This window comes from Poecilia reticulata, chromosome 11, assembly GCF_904066995.2.
Source record: "Poecilia reticulata chromosome 11, P_reticulata-male-v2, whole genome shotgun sequence".
Taxonomy (NCBI): Eukaryota; Metazoa; Chordata; class Actinopteri; order Cyprinodontiformes; family Poeciliidae; genus Poecilia; species Poecilia reticulata.
Genome location: NC_088840.1, coordinates 17,759,566 through 17,784,844, shown reverse-complemented (window position 1 = coordinate 17,784,844; position 25,279 = coordinate 17,759,566). Strand labels below are relative to the sequence as shown.

At 36.3% G+C, this 25,279-nt stretch overlaps 1 protein-coding gene across 2 annotated transcripts in view; it reads left to right on the top strand.

The window, feature by feature from the left end:
* The first annotated feature begins 6,126 nt into the window (after positions 1 to 6,126).
* Positions 6,127 to 25,279, top strand: part of tuft1b (tuftelin 1b) — a 31,462-nt gene continuing 12,309 nt past the window's right edge. The window contains exons 1-2 of one of the 2 annotated variants that reach the window (XM_008422518.3): positions 6,127 to 6,252; positions 7,573 to 7,632. In XM_008422518.3, coding sequence (XP_008420740.2) covers positions 6,142 to 6,252; positions 7,573 to 7,632 — 171 coding nt within the window. In that variant the 5' untranslated portion in view covers positions 6,127 to 6,141. Of the gene's footprint in view, positions 6,253 to 7,572; positions 7,633 to 19,002; positions 19,096 to 25,279 lie in introns of those variants that run through there. The other variant, XM_008422519.3, reaches the window with a different exon arrangement.

The following is a 25,279-nucleotide window of genomic DNA, read 5'->3' as shown; positions in this document are numbered from 1 at the left end:
CACTCGTCTTTGCCATGATTGCTGTCATTTCTTTTTTTTTTTACTTAAAAACAGAAATTGGATACATAACTTTGACTGTGAATACAGAGCGTCAAAATGATCCACATTTACAAACATTTTTCCTTTTGTAGCCATTAAAAAAGTTGCTGGTATTATTCTGGCTGGACTTATGACCACCCTAATTGGTTAGAAATCATTGAAGCTGCTTACTTTTGGGGATTATTACTCCACCCTCATTATATGGTGCACCAGAACCTGTCAGCAAAAACAGACCCTCAGCATGAGGCTGCCACCTCTGTGCAGAAAGGCACAGATTATAAAGTAGAGAGTGGAGTTTCAATGAAATGGTTAAAATAACTTGCCATGTAGCAGTAAACATGCCTGGACTGCCTCATTCAGAGGAAATCCTTCCTATGTATGCAAAATATTAATTGTTGCAACGTGGATAACGCATTGCAGACGTTCAGATGGAGATGTGTTCAAGGACGTCTGACAAGAGCACTGAAACTTTTCTGGTCATTTCTGAAAACATAAATCTTAATGACACATTTAATATTGTGCTGCAGTAATGATCTATAAACTAACAAAATTATTTCCACCACTACAGTTGCTAACAAGTTTGGTGAGCAGCCATTTTGTTCTTGAAAAGGTGTGATTTAGATTTTTCTTTGTGAAGATTCTGCAAGTTAAAATCGTGAAGAATCGACTCCATCATTGATCAAGCTGCATGGTGTTTATGAAATTATAAACTCTTGGAATTTTTTAGAAGAAAACCCCAGCTGCAGTAACTTTTTCATTTCTTAAAAAAGATAGTTTTAGGAGTGCAAACATTAAAAATGAATTTCCATCTGTTTGACATGACTGTGAAGTTTAAAAACCACATTTTAATAACTCAAAATTCTGGACATGTTTTCTTTCATCTGAGGTGGAGAGTTTTAGTCAAATGATTTGAAGTTGGAAACAATGGGATGTTGGTAGGACAATGATATAAAAAACGCACACCAGAACATGTTTTTAATGGATAAACATCCCAACATTGAGCTTCTAGAACCTCAGACTAATTAAGAGTGGTCAATAAAAACAGAGTCTGCATCAGGAAACCAATTAATTTAAATGGAAATTTACTCTAGAGTGGATATTACATAGCATACTGGTGCTGTGAGTGTGTATATATTTGACCCTGTAAAATGTGTTGACTGAAGAAAAATCCACAATCAGTAAAAAAAATGCTGCACCTAATTCATGTTTTATAATTAATTGGAAAAACAATAGGGCTGCACAGTGGCGCAGTTGGTAGAGCTGTTGCCTTGCAGCAAGAAGGTTCTGGGTTCGATTCCCGGCCCCGGTCTCTCTGCATGGAGTTTGCATGTTATCCCTGTGCATGCGTGGGTTTTCTCCAGGTACTCCAGTTTCCTCCCACAGTCCAAAAACATGACTGTCAGGTTAATCGGCCTCTCCAAATTGTCCCTAGGTGTTGAGTGTGTGCATGGTTGTTTGTCCTGTGTGTCTCTGTGTTGCCCTGCGACAGACTGGTGACCTGTCCAGGGTGACCCCGCCTCTCGCCTGGAACATTAGTTGGAGATGGGCACCAGCACCTCCTGACCCCACTGAGGGTCAAGGGTGTCAATAAAATGGATGGATGCAGGGATGGAAAAACGATAGTTTCAAATGCATCAATCAAAGTCACAAATGAATGATGACGTTAGTATTTATGGTAACTGTGTAATGTTCTATTCAGAACTGTAGAAACTTGATTTATAAAGCCTTACATTGAGCTTCATGGTTTAACTTCCTGTGTCGTCGCTGCAGCATCGTGTTTCACATGCTGGCCTTTTCCTGCATCTTCTCCTCTGCATTTCTGTGGTATTACGTTTCTTTTGTAAGGACGTTGTTTCAGTAGTTAAGTGGATGTTTATAATTTTCTAATGATGGTGTTGTATGTTAGGATTACATGTAAGGAAACTGTTAATTTAAAAATGTGTTTTTCATGAGTTCGTAAGCTTTTGGTATAAGCTTTTGATTTTTCTTAAAGGAACTTTAACCAAAGTTTGTATAAAATAAAGAAAATGTTTAAAACTCTTTGGGTTTTATCTGCTTCAAATGCAGGTAGAGAAGACCTGCATTTGAAGCAGGTCGATTCCTGTCACCCCTTCTTTTTCTCTCTGTGTCCTTCTTCATAAAAGCCCACTAGAAACACAACATTAAAAAATAACCAATATTTAGTTTTATCAGAACAAGAATCCAGAGAAACATCTACTGGTTTATAAATTATGGACTAATTATTCTTAATTTTATTAAACGTGGGGAACCGATACGTAGTTTTGTACTTTTACCATTTTGGTTTTGTTGTTTTATTTGTATTCCCTCTACTTCATGTAAAGCACTTCGTAAAGCCTTGTTTCTGAAAATTACCTTACCTTAAGGCTCTTTACATAATAAAAACACAAAATTATAAAGAAAACACCATCCAGTCAACAACTGAACAAACGTTAAATTTTGTTGGGTGCAATTAACAAAATCACACACATCAAATATGCTTGTCAATGTTTCATTTATTATGACAAAACTAACTTACTAATAACTTGTCAGCACATTACAGGAGCTTGTTTTAAGTCAACAATTCCTTCATATTTAAGGAAAATTACTATATTTAAGTGAAATCATGAACAAGATGTTTCTCCATAAAATGTTTTGTTCCACTTATAACCAGAACTTTTTCAACACCATTAAGGAATTATTTACTTAAAACAAGCTCCTATGTTGTTTGTAAGTTAGTTTTGTTTTATTTCGAGTGTTTTGCATGAGAAACTAAACAAAAAATACTTGGTAAAATTTTATGTTTCCTGGAAAAATTGGCGTTTTCCACTTGTGATTAATATTTGCTAAAGTAGAAATTTCAGATTATTTGGAAAAGCCTTTCAAATCCCACTCACAGATTGATGGGCAGCAACAGTTGCTACTTTAAGCTAATTGCTGATGTTTTTCGGTCTTGACGTTGCTTGTTTAAATCCAACAAACCTCCACCTCCCGCAGAGGAGCGCACACCTGATAATAACCAATTTTGAGCATTTGATTAACATTAACACTTTTCTGTTTTAATACTCTAAAAGCAGAAATAGTGCATTTAGTTTTTCCAAACTGTTATTTCCATTTTGAAGAGGGGGAATGTGGTTGCTGGTTTTCCAGAGCAAAAAGTTTAAAATTCTGTTTCTCTGTGTGGAAACGCTTGAAAACGTTATTTTTTGTTGTTTTTTTTTTTAACTGAAGTGAAGAGAGAGTATCTGCATGTGCTAAAACTAAGCTCTCTAGTCATCCTTCTTAGTCCGACAGCGAACTTATCCTGCACTGGATGAAGAGGGAGAAATACCCAACCTGAGGCAGGTTCTCACCCTCAGTGACACGAGGAATAAAAGATCAAGGCACAAGAACAGGTTTCACAGACGTCTTTTCACGTGTCAGGAAAGCCAAAAGGTGTTTTACTGAACGTCTGTCACCAGGAATACGATGAAAGGCATCCATTATCTGACATTTGTACATTGGTGCTGCTTTTCAGATATTTTACAGCATCCCTTTCACGTCTTTTGTCATTGTGTTTTATGATTTCATGTGATAAAAGCATTTTAATTTAAGCATCCAACAAGTAATAAACAAGAGATCCACTGTTCAGGTCTGAGAATCTGTTTTCAGGATAATCATCAGTCGCATTCTTCATTAACCTATATTTAAATAAAGAGGGTCAAGAAGCCACATGTGTCAAACTCAAGGCCCGTGGGCCAAATCAGGCCCGCCGTAGCTTTTTGTCTGGCCTCCAGACACCAAATTACATCAATCAGTCCCTCCAGTTTTTTCCCGATTCATGGAAATTTATGCAAAATCAAAGGTCACCCTCAATTCTTTATGCTAATCCATGACATGTTCGTCTTTCCGACTGGTTGCCAGTCAAATTTATGAAGTTGTTTTTCTCCTCAGGGTAGAAATGGAAAAGTTTCTGATAAGACAAAAGGCAGAAAGGAACACAGCAGCAAAAAATCTAATCTGTTGAGATTAAATTTAATTTGATAAGATTAAAGTATAAATATTAAATATTTTCTCATCAAAAGAGGGGATTGTGGTGGAATTTTTTTTTTCATCTGGTAGCATATTGAACATGAAATTAGTAAAGTTGTAATATATTAAACGATACAATGTTTTGAGCCTCTTAATTTATTGGCAGCTGAAATCAGAAGGTGTGAGGCAGCATTTATGCTACATGGGTGTAATAATTGTTTCAGTGTTTCTTTAAATAGGGGGTCCCAAATTAGCAGGCTGTAAACTACTTAATTTGGGGGTTGTTGCTCTACTGCACAAAACTCCAATGGTATAAATTAGAGTTGGTGGCTGGATTTTGACGATCTGTGTAAAAAACGAACATTTTGCACACATTAAAAACTAAAGCACAAGGTTGATCAATATTGACCTAAAAATCACTGAAAATGTAATTCGAATCCATTTAAAACCACATATATAATATCACAAATTAAATACCTTTGACATCCTTTATTTTAATGAAGGCAGCAGTGCGGTAGAGCTTCTTAAAACAAGCCAGCAGTGGGATTCTTTTAGCTGTGGTTTTTCACGTCGCCTCTAATCCTCACATGGTTTACTGTAATTACTGAAGACATCAAGCTGTTGCAGAGACTCCACCTCTTCCAGCCTGACTTCCCCGAGGGTTTCCCTTCTTACAGCTTCTCTTGTCTTTTATTTTACAACATTGCTTATCCAGTCAGCAGCGACGCTTTGGTTTAAATAGGAAAATGTTCTCATCCGTTATCACATACTTAGTGGCTTTTGCTGTGAGAAAACAGGCAGTCACTTTGTAAAAAAAAAATAAATAAATGAAGCCAGAAAAGAAATTACACTTAATTATGGAGTAAGATGAACTATTATGTCCCAAACAATAGCTGGAAAGGTGCACAAAAATAGCCATACAAAGTCATTTGCATGCTTTTTACGGGTTGGGCTTCAAAAATATGCTTTAGCGGTGTGTGTCTTTTATCAGACGTCTATTCATTTCCAGACGCTCTTCACGCAAGGCGGTGGCGCTTTATTCATACCGTATTGTGTTGCAGCGATGGAGAAAGAGTGCAGCCTTTTATGTGGATGTCACCGCACAAATATGTCCTTGAATAATAAAAACCGGAGGCTGTAATAAAGACATAAAGCAGGATGTCATGCGGTCTCCCACAGCGGAAGATTAGTGAGGAAGAAAAAGAAAGAAGGATTGTTGTAGAGTTGATGTTCAAGCACACCTGCTGGATGGAAAGTGGGTTTTATTTGAACATTTTCAAGGTGTCTTTCATATCCAGAGGGGATCATTTGTATTATAGCCAAGAGATTAAGCATTTGCAAACAATAAATGCTATAAAGTACAAAATTGAATAGACGTAAAACCATAAGTACAAGTACAAAACTCAACAAGAAGTAAAAGGGCAGGTAAAAATGAAATCTTATATCTTATTGGTTCTGCAGCTTTTTGAATCTTCATCCTGATCATAACAGAAAAACTCTGAACAGGGTTTGGTTACGCTCTGGAAAAGTCTGTTTTTGTGGAGAAGTTTTATTGACAATGCGATGTATTTTATTGTTTTTCTGACAATAACCAACAAATAACAGAAAAATTACGATTTAAAACATCCTTATAAAACTACTGTCCATGTTAAAAGTCCTCAAAATGCGATAAAAGTGCATATATGTTGGTGAACTTTTTTGCATAGTGTCCACATGTTCGTCTAAAGAGAGTTCATTTTCGATTATTCAGATATTTTTATTTCTCCACAACTTCAGCTGCTTAATCATTAACGTAAACACGAGAAATGGCATGTTTACTTTCATTTACGACTTCTAAGTCTGAAATTGTGACAATCTCCTCCTCCGTGAAGGTAAGTGAGTTTATCCAAAGGGGAAGCAGGAGGTGACAGATGAGCCACCTGACGTGTTGTTATCAAACAGCTCTCTTATCCTATTTGCAGGTCTGGTGCAGAATTAGCTGCAGTGCAGAGGAAGCAGGAGACCTGCATGATCCTGCAAAGTGTATGGCTTTAAAAAATGAATGGAGGATGAGCCGAGTTTCTCCAGGACGAGACAAATGAAGAGAATCGTCTGATGGGATCCCTGTGGAAGAAGATCAGGGGGGCGTCAGAGAGCAAAATGCTTTGGTTCAGCAACACCAACGCCAAACGTCTGCCGGACGGAGGCGCCATCGACCCCCCAGAGGTCAGACGCAGTTTAATCTCAGAAATGATCCCTTAGAGTGAAGAGTAATGAATCCTTTCCCTGCATCACACTGTTGCTGCTGCTGCTTTTGTGCTCTGTAGCTTCACTGCAACAGAATGTTAAAGTAACAGATTTTATCATATTTTCCAAAAAATAAATAAATAAATAAAATAAAATCTGAGAACACTGTGTGAGAAAAGCTAAACCTGAAATAAAAAATGTACTTTCAAGCAGCATTACAAATCTATGACAGCGTTGCTCCTATCGTAGACAGAAAAAAGTAAATTTCCACCAAACGTAATTTCAGAAATGTTCTAGAAAAAACAGTTTGAGTTTGAAGTTGAACATTTTCTGGAAAAATTTAGAAATTTTAGATTAATTTGAGGGAGAAATTTTTAAATTAATGTCTTTGCCCATAAACCTTTTTGAATTTGTCTTAATAGAAACACAGCTAATATTGTAAAATTTAACTGGAAACCTTTGACAGGTAATAAATGCAGTTTATTAACATATCGAAGTCCACATAAAAACAACGCAAATATAGGGAGTCTGAGCTTCTAACTATCCAATAAATATTTATGGATACCCCAAAAGTTTGAGGCGTTATTAAAGTATATTTACTATTTGCATAGATGTATGTGTCTTTTGTCAGGACTGGTTAGATTTAGTCTTGTATGCGATGGGAATTTTCTTTTACATCCTGTGTTTGTTCTGTGGTTTGTTTTCAGTTTTTCTCCTCCCCTGTCACAGTTTAGTTCATCTAAATAAAGTACTTCTGCTTCAACAACCTGGTTGCCTTCCTGTCGTAAATCTGGGTTTCAGTCACTATTTCAGTCATTTTATAGCCAGTAGTTCGGTGGTGATGTTTTATTTTCAAACTGAATAAAAAATGAACATAGATTTAACATGTTATTGTTCACAGTCAGCATCTGTCATCTATTTCAGTGGAAGATTCATGTGTGGTGGCAAAAATCAAAAAACAGAAGAAAACCATTTAAAATTAAGCTTAAAGTAGACTGGTATATCCACACTTATTTATCGTTTGTATAGTCAACATGTTTATATGTAATACATGAGTCTGGGTTTCATGTAACTGAGGCGAAGACCTGCTGGTATGTCATATTTACCACACCTGGGCAGACCGTGAAGGCATCACTGTCGGAGCCGACCGGAGCGGTACACAAACTGTATCAGGTGTCTGCTCGCGTCCAGTCCCGCTCTCTGTCGTGTCAAGGATATTTTCAACCAAAATACGGCGGAGAGAGTTTCTACTCCACTTATTTATCTCTGTTTGTGTTTTCGTCACCTTCCGGCGACAAGATGAGCGGATTGAGAGAGAGATGGAGGGCGGACAGTGGAGAAGAAGACCAGAAAACCAGCGTGAGTGATGTTTTAAAACTATTATTTGAACATTAGTCACTCTACATTAGATTATTTTACAGTCTGTACCTGTCCGATTTCCAACAGCTGTAGAGTTAACAAACCGGATAGTCCAGCTTGTTTCTCCTCACTTTTGGCTCCGGCTCAAATTCCTACAGGACCTTTAAAAAGTGTTAAAGTTTCACCATTATAAAGAGTTTAAAGTTTGACAGCAGTAATACCCACTGAAGACGTTTTCACACATTATATATTCCTAAACATTTAGGAATAGATGCGCAAAAGGAGCCGGAGCAGTGCACCTGTTTTGATGTGTATGTGATGTTTGATGCGCTCGGTAAACAGATCTTATCATTTTTAAAAAACCACCGAAGAGTGTCCTGATGGCTGCTCACAACAGGAAATACAGTTTATTTCATTTCCATTTACTTAATTTACTCACAGTTTAAAATGAACGTGTCACATACTTGTATAAAGAAACGTTTTGAATGAAAAGGAGTAGCTGGAAGAAAATACATCGTATGTCGTCCACCTCTTTTCTCAAAAGTCAATTCGCTATAGCATAAGCAAAAAATTATCAACCATCCATATAGACGCATATTTAAATGCAAACCAAGCCCAATGTATGTTAAAAATATATATATTTATATTTATATCGCCAAAAATATATATTTTTGTGCACAGTAATCTACTAAGTCAGTATACTTCGTTATACCTTGATTTTATTTTATTAAATGTAAAAAATGACCTACTCTTTTGTTTAGATAAATTGTTCCCCATTTATGTATCTGTATGTTGTTTGTGACAATAGTGAACAATAAAATGTGAATAGAGGGGATTTTCTTAGAGCTGGTATGACCCTTCAGACGCCCCTTAGCAGTTTATTTAGAAAAGCTTTACCTGTCTGACCCTTGACCCTTATCCATTCATCAGCATCTCTCTTCACACCTATAATTATCAGAGTTTGGATGTGTAAACAACCCAAACCTGTAGGTGTTAAAGCAGATGTCCTAATCAATTAGCTTAAAATGAAGACCCAAATTGATTAAAATTAATTAAATCAATGTATTTTTACAGTAACTTTAAAGTCCAGCAAAATAACCTATTACAAGGTCTACATTGTTATTATTTTCTTGACAGCAACAAATGTTTTATTCTAATAACTTTCTTAATTTAGATCTGACATAGCACATACAGCTACATCTTTGTGAAGCATTAGGCTAACATTTGCAGGCTCACTTCTTCTTTTTTTTAATATCGTATGTTGAGTTGGCTCATGTTTGTAACCAGGAAGTGAAAAATCTTATTCACAAGATGGTAAAACAAGACAAATTCAACTTTTAAAACATCTTAGATACAATATTTGACTCTAATAAACAGTCACTCAGCTACTTAAACCTGAGATACTGTCACGTTTTGCTTTTCCTCAAGCAAAACCTGAGGACTTTTCTTTACGTCATAAATTGTAATTGTTGTGTTTCAGCTGCTGCTCTTTGCACATGTATCAGTGATGTCTGAGCTCCATCTGCAGCTCACATGACGCAGACGGGGAGCTGCAGCAGCCAGTACAATCTCAATTTTTTTATATTTAAAAAGCAAAAGAGTGTCAGCATCTATCTCTATCTAACATGATGGGAGGCAATCAGAGACAATAAGTCACTCTGCAGGACATCCATAAATAGAGTTTAGCTTTAAAATGTTGTGAAGGGCTTTGAACTTCCTTGTTGCTGAACTCCTGTGTTATATAACTTAAAACTTTGGCATAGAAAATGTCAATTGTGGGATCTTCTAACGATCCCCTGAAACCACAATGTTTTTTTTCTAAAGTGGTTGCTTACAGAAAACATTGGTTTTGTCACTCCAGATCATCAGACAAAACATGAGCAAATACAAATGATGGATTTCTTTTTAAGATGTTCTTTTATACCAGTGGTCTTTATGGAACAGTCATTTTACAGGGAAGGGAAAACATGAGGTAATCACCTTTTCCTAGACGGTGATCTTACTCACCGACTGAGCCACCCAGCATCCCAAAGATGTTGTTTTTTCTTTTTAAGGTTAAAAACTATCCAAACCAACCGGCCAAAGTTGCTACTAATCACAACTTTGTGGTTCAGTTTCACCCTCACACAACTTGATTACATGCTTAGATTTAAGAAATCACTTCAATACAATCTGACAACAGGAAGCAGGTTTTAAAATCTTAGAAAGCAATATAACATGCCCAAATTAAATAATTATTGTAATATTAAAGAGTTGAATGACTCAATCAAAATTAAGTTTTTGGAGTGACCTAGTCAAAGTCCAGACTTAAATCTGATTGAGATACTGAGACATGTTTCATAAAACAGGCCTTTTGTACTTAAAAATCCTCCTATGTGGGTCAAACTTAGTCCACGGTGATTAAAAACTCATTAGGAAGGAGTTCATGCAAACACTGATGCCAGCTGTGGTTGCCACGGGTGACGCACCCAGGTATAGGTTAGCTGGATGTAAGCCAGGTTATTTTGGCTTCTTTTTCTTACCTTAAGCAAAATAAAAGAAATAAGATTCTTACTATCATATTTATCCAATATTAAAATCAGTTTAATCTGAAACATTGACAAAAAAAACTAAATTAAGAAATCTGTAAAGAGGTAAATACTTCCTCGCAGCACTGTAAGTTTTGAAATGAAGCTAAATTTGGAAGTTGAGCTTGTTTCTTCGGTCTTTCCCACTAAGGTTTTTGTTTGGTAATCTCTGTATAAAATATATGTCTTTGTGTATTTAACTTGTGAACATTACTTCTCACTCCAAGGAAAAAGCAGCATCGTTTAGCTGCTGCCGTTCTGGCTGAGGGTTGAAAATGACCCAAATTTATTCTCATAAAAGTTTATTTTTTCCATATCGAACACAAACAAGTCGTCTAAAATGACTCTTATTTCTAAATATCATGCTGCTGTTTCAGTCCAGATGTTCTGACCACCTCTGTCCGTTTAGAAACTGATAAAGAAATTATCTGGCACCTTTCAGGGAGGCGCCTGTGCACACAAAGGTGGGAGAGACGTGTTAAAACAAGATATCCAATTACATCACCTACATGCAACAAAGCTGAGTCAGTACGTGCAAACAGATTTCTGGAAATCGCAAATTGCACATTTCTATCCTAAATAAATGACATCAATGGTAATCTGAGCTAGATTACATGTTTAAGAAACAAATTTGGCTTGCTTGTTGTTGCTTGTTTAACTGTTCGCAACAATTTATTTATCCTCATGGTTTATTCTGCTTCATTTAACTAGGTATTTGAGTCCTGCGTTTCAAATCTCCGCCTGGATATTTTTGCTTATTTTAATTGTATGAAGTTCTTTAAATGTCTAGTGAGTAAATATGTTTGCCCATTTATCCATAACAGTTGGGACTTTTAATATCTAGCAGTTATTTACAGTCTATTAAAAGAGCGTCCCTCAGATTAATTTCACTTCCTGCTACGGCGGGAGTGAAATTACCATAATAACCCGATATTGGCTGGAAAGCGCAACGTCTCCCCTTTCAGAAATCGTTTTATTTTTTTCAGATAGCGCAAGATTTGGCAGAATTATGGTACTGCACATTTGTTTATTTAATATTTATATTATCAGCTAGTTTTTGGTGAAACTACTGATGTCAGGACATTTAAAATTTAAAATATTTTATTGTATTGTTTGTGTATAAATGGTATAGTTTTATCCATAGGGTTCCAACAGTCTAGAAAAGTCTGAAATGTAATTTTTTTTCCAGGTTTGCGTGGAAATCGAATTTAGAATGTAGAAAGATATTGTTGTCTGTCCACTCATTCATTTGTCCATCTATCTATTTTATTTCAATCCATCTGTTCAGCCTGTGGTTAGTTAAAATATAGCTTATAAATACTGGACTCAGTAAAAATCAGAACTCTGAATTCATTGAGCTCGACTAATTTGAGTAAAAGCCCCTGTGAAAATGCTGCTGAAGCAAGATGGTGCTGTCATCCACAGTGACTCGTGTACTGAACAGCCACTCAGTGGGAAAGAAGCCATTACTCTAAAAAAAAAAACCCGTACAAGTCAGATTACAGTTTGAAAATGCACAGAGAGATAAAGCTCTCCTTTTTTGCAGACATTTCCTGTAATCTGATGAAACTAAAGTGGATATGTTTGGCCATCGTTACACTTGGAGGAAGAGCGGGGATGCTTGTACTGTCCTAATTGTGAAGCATGGTGGTGGCAGCATCATGTTGTGGGGCTGCTTTGTTGCAGGCGGAACAGGTGCTCTTCCTAAAATCAATGGGAGAAAAGAAAATTATGTGGAAAATGATGTTGAAGTTAAAGGTTGGGCGCAGATCAAGCTTCCAAATGGACGATTAGCAATAGCATTCAGCCAAAGTGGCTTACGGACAACAACGTCAATGTTTTGGTGTGGCCATCACAAAGCAATGATCTTAATCCGATGGAGAATTTGTGAGCAGATCAGAAAAGGTGTGTGAGAGTGAGGTGGCCTACAAACCTGAATCAGCTGCACCAGTTCTGAGTATGAATGAGCCAGAATTCCAGAAAACTATTTTGAGAGGCTTAAGGAAGAAACCCCAAAAGGTTTGACCCAAATCATGCAGTTCAAAGGCAAGAAACTCATAAAATGGACGTAAATGTCAGATTTTAAAGACATAAACAATCAGATATAATCATAGATCAATCTGACAGATTCTCTCTCTCATTATTGTAGCATTTAAGAGAGGCATTCCTGCAATTTTAATTAATATAAAACAGTGAGAAAAAGGTATCTATTTATTCAACAGCTGAAATAATATTCCAAATTAAAGACGATTTAATTATAGAGCGATGAAGCGATTGTTTGCACATTTTAATTGTGCAAAACAAATATTCCTTTCACACATTTAACAACTGAGTTGTTTTTGGATGGCTTGGCTAATTTAATTTCTGATTAGCAGGAATCAGAGATTAAATGATTGTCCCACTTTTTGCTGATAATAGATATGAGTCGATGTGTTGAAACAAGCCAAAAGGACAAAGAACACCCTGTGGGTGTTACTTATTGCTTAAAAACACCTTTTATTGTTTCAAGCCCTCAAAGGTTGACTTCATTAAGTCAACCCTTTATAAAAAACAATTGACTTGATATTTTACTGAGTTGCTTGCTCGGTAAGAATGTGCCAAGACCTGTTGGGCCTGTAATTAAAACGAAATGGCATCATCAGATTGGCAATCAAACGTTTTCTTTTTTGGATCACGCTTAAGCATTTATGTGACAATCAAATGGCACTTCATCAGAAACACCAAAGAGACTTTGCCAGATAAAGATTAAACATTTCGCAACGGGTTGTAAAGACAGAAGAGAAACTGATTGCATTATTTCCCATCATGATGCTGCGTGCCAAGAGGATCACAGACATGACTGAACAAAATATATTTATATAGACTCAATGCGGGAAGTGAAGGCCTTAGTGAACACACACGCGCAGTATTTGTTCATGATCCGTTTGTTCATGATGCAACGAAGTGGATAATTCTTACAGTTTAACTCGAAGCATTTCTTATCTTGAACGAGAAACTTTTCACCACATTCTGCTGCAGAGCCGCAGTCCTGACGCATCTCCTCTCGTAGCGTGAGAACAAGCAGAGGAGGCCTATCATTTTCCATGCTGGGATGTTATTAAAATAGCTTAGCTGGATTCTGATCTGTTTACTGTCAACTCTGCAGGGTATTTACATGGCCAACATAAAAAGATCAAGCTGACGAAATGCAATGTTTCCACTGCTGGCATGTCAAGAAATAACAGGTATAACTACAAATATGTGTGAGTCGCTCAGGAATAATCAAAAAAACAAAACATTTAATGTACACTTTTATTAAAAAGAACGACATGTATAGACAACATGTACAGACGAGCTGTTGGACATTTGGTAGGTTTTCAGTATAATAATACTGGGGTCACAGTTTGTCTTGTTCAGATCTTCATGGTTAATTGTTAAAGTATTAGACAAAATTAAGTAAAAAATAAAAAACAACGGTTCATAATTTTACCATTTTTACCAAGATTTCGTTAACAGCTCAAATAGTTTTTAGCACAGCTTTTATTACACATCCTTTGAATGCTTGCTTTATACTTCTGGATATTAAAATATTCCACATAAAATAAAAAATGTTAAAAAATGTTCCTTAAACCTTAAGCTGCCTGCCTTAGTGGTAGTTTTGTTTAACAAGTCTTTTGAGGAATCCCAGCTCTCTGGAAGCTGTGCATAAGACTGACACAACATGACACCTGTCATGAACATGAAGGAGTCCATATGAATGTTTATGGCTGCTGTTATGAAGTCTCATTCAGTAAATAATGACACTTTTAATGCAAAGCTGCACTAAAAGTGTGAACTTTGCATTAAGTGCCATTATTTACTGAATGACACTTCATGTCTTATGCACACCCCTTCAAATAAAGTGTTGCCGTATTTCTTTACTTTTTTGCAAGAACCCTGATCTTCGCTTCATCCATGATGACTTTAAATTAATTTTCTTAAATATTGCTCACCTTCTTGAGGTCTTCTTTCTGCACCTACTTAACAGCAAACATTTATTTGAGGTCATTGTCATGTTGGAAAACAAAAGGTTTTAGTGCTGACTGCTTTAGATATTTGGTTCGAAATCTTCATTCCTTCTGGATTTTTTTTAACTTGACGAGATTCCCAGGCCCAGAGCCAATGAAGTCACCATGATTCACTCTAAGTCTCTGGGTTATTCACCTCTCTTCTTCTTCCAAACAGACACAAGATCTAGTCACCTAAAGAAAATGCCTAAAGTATTCATCCTCTCTCTTTTACTTCCTTTTGGCTTCAAAGTGTTCCTTCTGGGGAAGTGGATTTTCTTTTAGAGCTTTAGTTGTTTGTTGTTTTTGAGGCTACAATCCCTGACTTGGTTGAGTTATTTATTGGTGTCAATTGTCCTTTAGAGTCTTTGAATGGTTTTGTTTCTTCTCACTTGTGAGTTGTTCACACTTAAACATTGCAAATACACAAAATCTTACCAAGTATTTTTTTGTTTTTCTAGTGAAAATATTATAAAATAAGATAAAACTATCTTACGAGTAGCTTTTTAGCAAGATATCTGAGCTCGTTTTAAGTAAATAGCTATGATTTACTAAACCAACACATTAGCTCGTATCAATTATCAACAAAAACTGGGACAAACATTTAATGTCTGTATTGATTTTAAAAGAGTTCTTGTTCTACTGGCAGATTATTTCATTTATAACAAGACGTTTTCCCATAACTGAAATAATCTGGTGATAGTACTAAAACATTTTCATCAATATTTACTTAAAACAAGCCCCGATATCTTATGGAAATGTTACTTGTGCATAGCTTTGTCTAATTTCATGGGTACTAAGATATTTGCACTGGAAAATAAAAATAAAAGTACTTTGTAAGATTTTGTTTTTTTGCTGTGAAAAGCTGAATTTCCTTTCAAAAACAAACTTATGGTTTAAATGAACATTTTTAATATCAGCTAAGATATCTTTTAGCTGAATTAATATAATTTGTAAATATAGTGCATCTTTTATGACTAATTTAATGTATAAACTTGTGGTATGTGAAAAAACTGTATGCCTTACTCCCCCCGATTAGGCATGTAAATGACACCAAACACTTTGTGTTGTGAGCTTAAATGTGTGAAAGGACAGCAAGCACAAACATGAACATATTTGGTGTGTTCAGTTAGGTTTGTTTGCACAGTTTTGTTTATTTTGCACACTGTAACCAAACCAGAAACTGTTATATAAAGACTTTTCATTAATCAGCTTTATGTAACCAGCATGACGCATTCCTCAGAGTGCTGCTACCTACCAATGTCACCGTCTGGTAGACAAACGACGGCCTTGTCCTTTTGCAGTTTTTATCACCTCAGTAACTCAGGAATCACAGGAGGTTTGCATGCATAGTGCTTTCACTGATGTGGACAGCATCACCTAACGCTACTTTTGTTTGAATGTTGAAGGAGATGTTTTATGTACAATTCACATTTTGCCCATTTTCGTACCTCCATTTGGGTCTCTACTGCTTCTAAAAGCCGTCCAAGCGATTAAAAACAAAACACACAGCTGGTTTTTGGCAATAGGTTCATGTTTTTTAGGTGTCTGGAAAATAAGCCTTTTCAAAATCCTCTGGAATGTAACTTCACAAATCAGCAGGCACTGACTGTTGCCTAGCAACCCCAGAGAAGTCCAGCCTGTTACCTAGCAACCGAAGTTGAGCTCCGGGACATTTGGTCTACGTTCACATTGCAGCATGAACTGACCCAATTCTGATGTTTGTTTTTTTTTATGTAACGTGATATGTTTCTCTTTTTATGACAGTCTGAACAACACATGTCAGATTTTTTTCAATGCGATCCAGACCATTTGGATATCCGATATGTATCCGACCTTTTCAAATGTGACCTGAATCTGAACAGCCAGATCCTGAACGTCACGGATACTTGATAAACATCACTACAGTGCGTCCTGATACGCGCAAGCGGGAAGAAAAACGTCAACACCTATGGCTCCAATCAGACAACAACTTCAAAATCATAAGCTATGCTACACCGTTAGCATCCTGGTTTACTTCTGCAAACACTGAGCACTTCTTTTTTTGACGTTGTTGCGACCTCTACTGCGCATGCGGGACACTTTAAGGTCGTTTGCAGTTCACACTGGAGGTCACATACACGTCGCATATATTTGTAAGCGTGAAAAAATATGATTTGACAAAAATTCGGAATTGGGTCACGTCACGATTCAGAGTGAATGTAGCCTTGGTCAGCGGGTTTTACCATTGCTGTACAATGGCAACAAGGGTTTTGTTGTTGATTTACCATCCAGAAAGCACTTACCGTAATCTTGTTGATTGTGCAGGAGGCGCTACTAATGCTTTTCAAAGATGTATGATTACATAATTGCGGATCCGTTTGCAGTTATTTTCACATTATTTCACAAATGTTGAGTTGAGTGGTGTGATCAGCAGTTTATTTGATTTTAATTAGAGACACTAACACATCTCAAATAGGCAGAACTGTAAGAACAATTTGTGCAAAAAAAAATTATGAGCGTACTTTCTACAGCTAATAAACTTATCCAAACTTCTTCAGGGTTGCATAATAGGTCAGCTTTAAACAATACAGGACTATTGAAATGTTCCTGGGTCTAATATAAACTGTCCTTGGCTGTTTATGATCCGAGCAGTGGAAATGTCTCTCCCCGTTCTTTCTGTTGTGCACGTGTCATCAGAGACCTGCAGGGGAGGCTAGCGTCAACTGGCACTGTGGCTCCCCGTCTGGAGGAACAGTGCACAGGAACAGGGTTGGGCCTGGCAGTGCCTCACCCAGCCTTGTAAGGCAAGACAACCGTGACTTCCCACAAGCTTAGTCACAACACAGACGCAGTCGGTCCGGATCACATCTGCCTGGGAAGAGTCTCAGATTGCTACATCCGTTCAGGTAGATATGATAGTGGCTCTTTGAGTTAATGTATTGTATGGTGGGGTTTTATTATGTCTGTGGAGGGAGATGAAAGATTTTTTTTTTTTTGCTTTTAAAATTTTAAATGTTTTGGGGGGCGGGTTTATATAGATTTATCTTGAATTTTATTAATCTATCCAGGCAGAGGTGTTTAAAAAAAAAAAAACGTAAAAATTATTTTTATCCAATTATTTTGTCACATGAGCCGCTTTACAAGTTGGGCAAAAAATATGTGACATAAAGTTGTTTCAAGTACTGTATAACTTCTCCACCCATTCGTAACATGTGTAGTCATGTTGCTCAGTCATAAAACCGGTGTTTGAGATGTGGCTGGAGATAAATTAACCTTACAGATGTCTGTGAACTCTACTGGTGATGCTACTGTCTGTCCCTGCAAATTATTGGTCCTTTGCATTGATTGATGCTTTGTGTGGATGACTCCTTGTATAGAGTGTCAATCTGTAAAGTGAGATCATCTCCTAAATGATGAGCAGCTGTAATGGAGAACAGTAGTCTAATAACGTGGGACTGGATGTCATAAAGGGAGTAGATGTTTGTATTATCTGATGATACAGACATTAAGAAATCAGGGATGTTTGTTATAAATCTATAAAACTCAGTCAGGATGGGCTGATCTTTAGTCTCAAACAATATTAACTATTGTAAAATGCTGATTGTTTGTTTTTTTAATTGAAAAATTGGTAATTAGGAATAAAAGGTGCAAATATTCTTTTTTTTTTATTCTTTGTCCATTTTTTACGATCGGAAACATTTCCAAACTTCAGAATTTGTCTTTCTTGTGACTCAAGGGAAGCATGCCTTCTTTCAGCCAGCTGCCTGGCAGTTCTGCTTCTCCCATAACAGAATCCTTTACAATTGGAAGCAAATTTTCAAACAGAAAATTCTATTTTTTTTCCAGTTTTACCTGAAATTTAGTCAAGATGGTTTTCCTCTTGGCAAATATAGATTTTATTGGACAGATTTACAGATTGTAAACAAGTCTTCCACTTATTGAAACTGCATGAACGTTATGTTTATATTCCAGGTTAAAGTAATCAGAGTTGATTAACTACGATGAATATAGAAAGATAGCTGTGACTGAAAAATCTGAGCTAAATTGTGTAAGGAAAACAAAGGAGAAGGTTGAAGAAAGACACTTTCAGTTGTTCCTAGAAAGGGGGTTGCTCTTGTGAATCCAGATGAGCTGATGAAGAAAACAAGTCTTATTTACATTTATACCAAGTATTCCCAATTCTGAGAGGCATTCCTAATTGTAAAAATCACTAAATGGGAGTGGGAAAACAAGTTGGAATCTGTAAAGCAGCTGAAGCACTGATCCATCCTCCTGCTCTTTTGTCTGGAATGCTGAGAGCAGGACAGGAGTAAATGAGAACAGACTCCCCCGCAGGGCTCATTACCACTCAGCTGAAAGGCTAAACCAGATTATTTTACTCTTTGTTGCTTTCTAAGTTCCTCTGTATCTCTATATCCTTTATATCACTGAAGGAAATTTTACAGAAAAATGTTGCATTGAGTTCCACATCTACCCAAAAACACAATTTATTCCATGGAAAAACATTTCAGAAATCACAAAAGTAAACAGAAGAACATTCTGACTGATGACGTAATCCTTCTATTGCCCCTTTGCACGTGACGTCACTCGTCCGCTCCTGTAAAGCCCGTCAAAAACCGCACATTTGGTAGCCTAATATCTGGCTACAAGATGTGCGGTAGCCAGACAGTGTCTAATATCGCTCTTATTTAGTTGATTTCGCATTAAAAACGGTCACAGGATGCTGCGAGGTCAGCTGCACAAACAGACAAGGATACAAACCAAACTTGTCATTTTATTGTATAACTTTTAATGAGGGAAGATACAGCGGCGATGGATAGCAGCTGTCAGTCACAATGAGTGTCAACCCTCGGTGTAAACGCGGATTTGTAGCGAACACTTTTTACAAGGTAAGAAGATTAACGTTCATAATTTATAGTAAGTATGATTAGAAAGATATCAAATATTGCACTATGGCGAAGATGCGTCTGGCCATCCGTAACCATGGAAACAATGCCCCACCGTCATGTAGCCTAGTATGTATGGAAAAAACTGGTAAGCATATCGTCTTTTTTACGTTTTTTAGGCTGCTCCGGTTTAAGGGGAACCGCTGTTTATGACAAAGCGACATACATCATGTAGTGTGAATTGAGGCAAAGTCGGTAGTTTGAGCAACACGTCAGGAGGGACGAAGTACGAGTCGGTTTCTAAGCTAGCTGTTTCCAACTGTTGTGAATATCGCCGTCTATGAGCTCCAACCAGGTGTGTTACGTTCACGGACAAATTATCTTGACTCGAACAAGTAGAAACCGTGAATTAACTGGCTAAAACAAATTGCCAGTTGTTGGAATATTGAACAGTTACTCTGTTCAATTCTCCCAATCCTCACATCCGGCGCCCATCATGGAGCTTCGAATGATTAAGTGACGTAGTTGCAAACGGTCGATATATTACCATTTATACACTGCAAAAACACAGAATTTTGCCAAGTAATTTTGGTCTTACCAAAATAGTTTCGTATCTTACTACACTTAAAATAAGACAACAACACCAACTCATACGTAACTTTTTAACAATATGTAAGCTTGTTTTAAGTCAATAATTCCTTAAAATTGCAGAAAAGTACTTGTTCCATTGGCAGATTATTTCACTTGTGACATAGGAAAAATGTCTTGTTATAAGTGAAATAATCTGCCAATAGAACAAGTACTTTTTCTGCAATTGTAAGGAATTACTGTATTAAAACAACCTCCTATATCTTGCTGAAACATTATATGTAAGTTAGTTTTATCTTATTTCAAGTCTACTAAGACATTTTCTCAAGAAACTATCAAAATTACTTGGCAAGATTTTATGTTTTTGCTGTTTATCTTAAGGACTTTTTAGTCCTTAAGAAACCGGCGTTATATAATATTCCAAAAATAACTCATATTTCATAAGTTGAATGGAATTCTATTTGGAAACAGATTGCAAGATAGTTTTTGAATTGCTGCATAAACTGTTGCAACGTTTTGTTATACATTTATTAAATCATTTTGTTCTGAAGCTTGAAGGGAAAATCAATCACTGTTGTGAAAAATATTTGAACCAATGGGGTTGATGTTATCAGCAAAGCTGTTTTCTTTATGTTTAATTAACCTGAAGGTTCAATCTCGCCCTGAGAAATGATTTTGTGCAAACCTGCTCCGTCATGCAGGAGGTGGCCTGAGTGGATCTGAGCTTTGTTTTGCCTCTTTACGGGCTGAGAGAACCGCAGAAATGGAAATGAAATGTTCCCTGAGCTGCATGGGCAAGCCCAGAAGGTCAGAGCAGATGTGCATTTGCATACTTATGCCCAGAACAGATACTTAAAACCTTGGAACATATTATGTTTATTTAAGAGATCTGAGTCTGCACTTGCCCATGAAGCAGAGAGAAGACGCGTGTAAAGATCAAAGGAAGTATTTAGTTGTAGCCAAATGTAATAAACATTTTTATTAGCGTATTCTGCTATGTTATGCTGTACAAACAGAGCTGCAGGTCATTAGGTGTGGTGTTTTGCAAATGTGTTAATACCCTTTGAGTTTTTGGCATGTTACAACAGCAAACTCAAATTTATTTTGTTAATTTTTATGCAATGGACCAACATACAGTAAATAAATGCAGTGAGGCACTGACTTCTCTACAAATACATACTATCCAAAATAGAAGCTTATATTTCTATTTTTACCTTAACTGGAGTATTTTGTTGTTAAAACCTTTTAATTATGTTTTAACACGGTTTAGCAGTACGATGGTACAAAAAAATTTCTGTATTTGTATATAAAGTCAATGAGTATCACTAGTTGTGATACTCATCAGGATATGTCACCACAACATGATGCTGCCACCACCATGTGTCACTATGGGGATTCTATGTTCAGGTTAATTTTAGTTTTCTGCAGCACAGATTATTTTGCATGTGAATTTTCCATATTTACTGTTTCTTATTTGTGTTTGTTGCATAAACTCTTAATAAAACACAGTTTGTGGTTGTAACATGACAAATTATGAAAAGTTTTAAAGAGGTATGAATACTTCTCTCATTGTTGCCATTGTTGAAATTGAAATTGAGCAACCTTTTACAGCTCTACGGGTGAGTTTAAAGTTTGAGACATTTGTTGTGTAACTTTAGACGATGCTCTCTGCACATGGGTGGATGTCTGTAAATATTTCTGACAATAATCCTGGAGAAACTAATTAAGGCTTGTTCTGAAATTCAGTGTCTTCATTCTCGCTGATACAATGTTGATGCTCTTCATTCTTCCATCAGTGGCTCTTTTGTTGTGGTTTGGACTTTGACTTTCAGTTTTCAGCCTTCATCCATCTGCACCTTAATGTAGAGGCATGCTAGCATTAAAACATACCAGTAATTTACTAATTTCTACATTAAAATTGCGAATAGATGGGTAATTACCAGTGAGCATGTTTAGTTAACATGTTTAGCGCTTGTGACAAACACCTTTCACTGCACGCCACAGAAGGTTAATGTGCAGTTTGGAGTAGATTACTTATTTCTTTGCACTCTAATCACCTCTCAGGGTGTGTCTGTCCCTGGATCATTTCTGCCTTTAGGACCAAGAAGCCCTCAAGGCTTTTTAGCTGTTGCTTCTTTAGATCAGGAATGAGTCTCGCCCCGCCTGTCAGCGCCTCTGAGCTGATGGTTTTCAGGAACGTAATTATACACAAATACCTGGCGTTCAAGCCGAGCCATTTAGTTTGCGACTACAATGCAAATCAGAGAACAGCCTGCTGACGTAAAAAACAAGATGTTCTCATGTCTTGCTCTTTGTTCTTATAAGCCGTCCAGCTCTGCTTGTGTGATTTAGAGCATTTGGTGGCGCTCCTGGTAAAGCTGTGAGAAAATCCTTAAAGTGCAGCCATCTTTTATTGCAGTAGTCTAATCTCAAACTGAAAAAATAAACTGCATGTGTAAGGCAGAAGAAAAAGAAATCCCATGTGAAGAAATTATAACTGCTGTATTATACTTTTGTCATTACGGCGGCAGAGACTTGAGTTTTCTCTTCAGCTCTCCTCCCTGTTTTTATTAAGTTTCAAGTTTTGAGCTGATATAGACATTAAAAAGTTTCTAATAACCATTTTGTTTTGATCTAATTGCACATTTTGAATTGTTTTCCAGAGTATCCGCCGGATTCTTATTTAAAACCTTCTGGTATTTTAGTATTTCTGACATCATGCACTCAAACACGATTTTCAGGGTATTTAAAAGAGAATCCAGCCCACAGCATTACAGGTCCTCCACCCTACTTAAGAAATAATTTTTCACACACTCACTCACTAACTAAGTAGGCTTAATTAGTGTCTCTTGATTCTACATTGTTGATGGTTTTAGAACTTTGTGACTCCAAGTTGCCACTCAGCTTCCTAACTGATCAGAAATATTTATTTTCTGCTTCCTTATAATCCCGATTAACAGAATGAATTTTGTTCCTCACAGGTTTGTTTGCCACACCTTCAGATTTTTAATAAAAGTGACTAAGAACTATTTATTACTAATTTTGTTTTTTTAGATAACTATACGACTGTGACAGCATGACAAACCAATTATAGCCCCCCAAACACAAAAACCATTCTTAGAAATTGCTTCTTCTCTTATGACACCAGTCATATGATTTATGTCACTAAATGGAACAAATTTGCCATTTATTGATACAGTCATTAAAAAACAGTGGAGAAAACAGCAAAACTAACAATCCACATAATTCTGGGAGGTTTTAAACATAATTTATTGGAATTTATTGGAACAACAATAAATCAAAATTGTTATAAGAAATTTATCATGATAAATGATAAACAACATGATTTATTCTCACCCCTAGTCTATACAGATCTGCCTTAGATGAACTGCGTGTTCTCCTCTCTTTCCTGTTTTGAAGAATGACTTGGACAAACATGCCTGTGTTTCATCTAGCGATGGGTTTTTTCGAGATGAGCCAGTAAAAGTGTAGTGAGCTTTATCTTTAACAATCTGAAGCACTAGGCTGTTCTGCTGAAAAGCGTTTAACAGGAAGATCCAAATCACTTTTTACTTGGTATTTTCTGTTTCTGATTTATCATGGCGTGATGAAAGCACACAAACAAGTTTCCCGACGGCATGTCTTCGTAAGTAGGAAGCACGAAACAGTTTGTGGTTATTCCCAGGAAAGGAGTGGCTAAATATCTGTGACATGTGGTGTTACTAGTTTAAAAAAAACAAACATTTGTAACAGTCCGTATTAAGTGATTTTGCTGTTTTGCGGCTCTTAACGCTCCATGTAGATGCCGATTAGGATAAATATCAAAGCAAAGCAAAGCTGTGTTACTTTCGTAAGATTTTGTTACAGAGAGATTCACTGTGCGACCTTGTTTGCTATACTTCTTCAACAGTGTGCGACGAATTATTTCTGCATTAGACCAGGAAGCATTTTACGGCTGCGAGTCGGTAAATAAGAGTGACTGTAGAAAAACATGCTGGTGAGGATTCATGTCGACAGTTTGCATAAGCAACAGCAGACGCATGATGGTCTGTTGAGTTATGATTTATGCAAAGTTTATGCAATGGTCAGAATCGAAAAAATAAAATTCTGACAAAATACAAGCAAGAATTTGTAAGCTAATACAAAGGGGCAACGAAAAAGTACTTCCAATGAAATTAATGAGGAAACAGCAAAAATATTCCTTCTCACAACTGGAAAACAAAGTGATTTACAGTTTGTAGCTAAGGAATGTGACAAAACAAATGTATGAAATGGTAAAGATGTGGATTACAAATAAGAAATAAATAAGAAACATTTCATTAATTTAAGTAAACATAAATAGGACTGTTTGCTATTTCACCATATTTTAAAATATCTATAATCAGTTTAGTGCAAAAGTCTTCTTAGGGCTTTACCTCGACATATTTGATTTAAGGTACTTTACTTTGACATATTTGTAATTCAGGCATTTAATAGTGCCAATACTATCAAAATAAAGCACAACTCTAGAATAATAGACAAGTTAGTGAAGAATAGGTTTTAAATTTGGCCATAGGTACAATCTGGTCTTTTATTTAGTTAAATTCCTGAAATAAACAAAATAAAACACACTTGTTCACTTTTAAACACACATAGTAAAAATTTGCTGTAACGGTCTGTATTGTTTATTTTTTACCATCTCTTCTACTTTATATTTGCTTGTTTTGGTTAATTTGCCCCCTTTGTCTGATTCATACTTATGTAATGCAATTCTGTCTCTTCCTGTTTTCATTGTGTACCACCGCTGCCCTTCTGTTTTCTTCAGTACTTAAGTATTTTCATGAATCATGGAGATTACTCTTGCATGCAAATGCTTAAAACCTATTATTACTCACTATTACAAAGGATAAATGATTTGATTTACCTCCAAAGTTGAATAGAAATCAAATGCAGCCTCTGACATCATACTTTCTTACTTCAATGGATCATCCTCCTGGAGATTATGCAATAAAAGGATCATTAGTTTGCTTTCAGAGGGGACTGAAGGGTCAGGCGTGTTTAAAGGATTTTAATTGACATCATTGTTTTTTTAGCGAAGAGGAGTTCTTTAAACTATTCACTTCATGCAACAAAACGCTGATTATCTTAATAATGTATCTGTTACAGCCTCAATGATTGAAGCGTTTACGTGCATATTTAAATGTTCTCTCATTACTTCACTTTATTACACCTTTCCTTTTGTAAAATGAAACAAGCAGTAGATTCCTTCACGATGCTCAGAGTGAAAAATATGACAAAGTGGCATTGATCATGGAATGATGTCTCCACAGTATCGCCTGTAAAAGATGAAGGAAAATTTCTGCACAACAAAAACAGAATGTACTTCCACTGAAATGAATGAGGAAACGGCAAATATTTCTTCTCGTATAAACTCAGTGGTTGATGCTGAAGAAACAGATCTGTCCTCAGGTGATTACGGTTTATTGCTAAAGGATGTAAAGAAAGAGACAAAAACTGGCCCACAACATTTGTGTGCCTTAAATTTAGATTGAATTGATACATAAATTCAAGTCCAATCAGTTTGTTTTTTACATAATCAATTACTATTATATCCACTTTA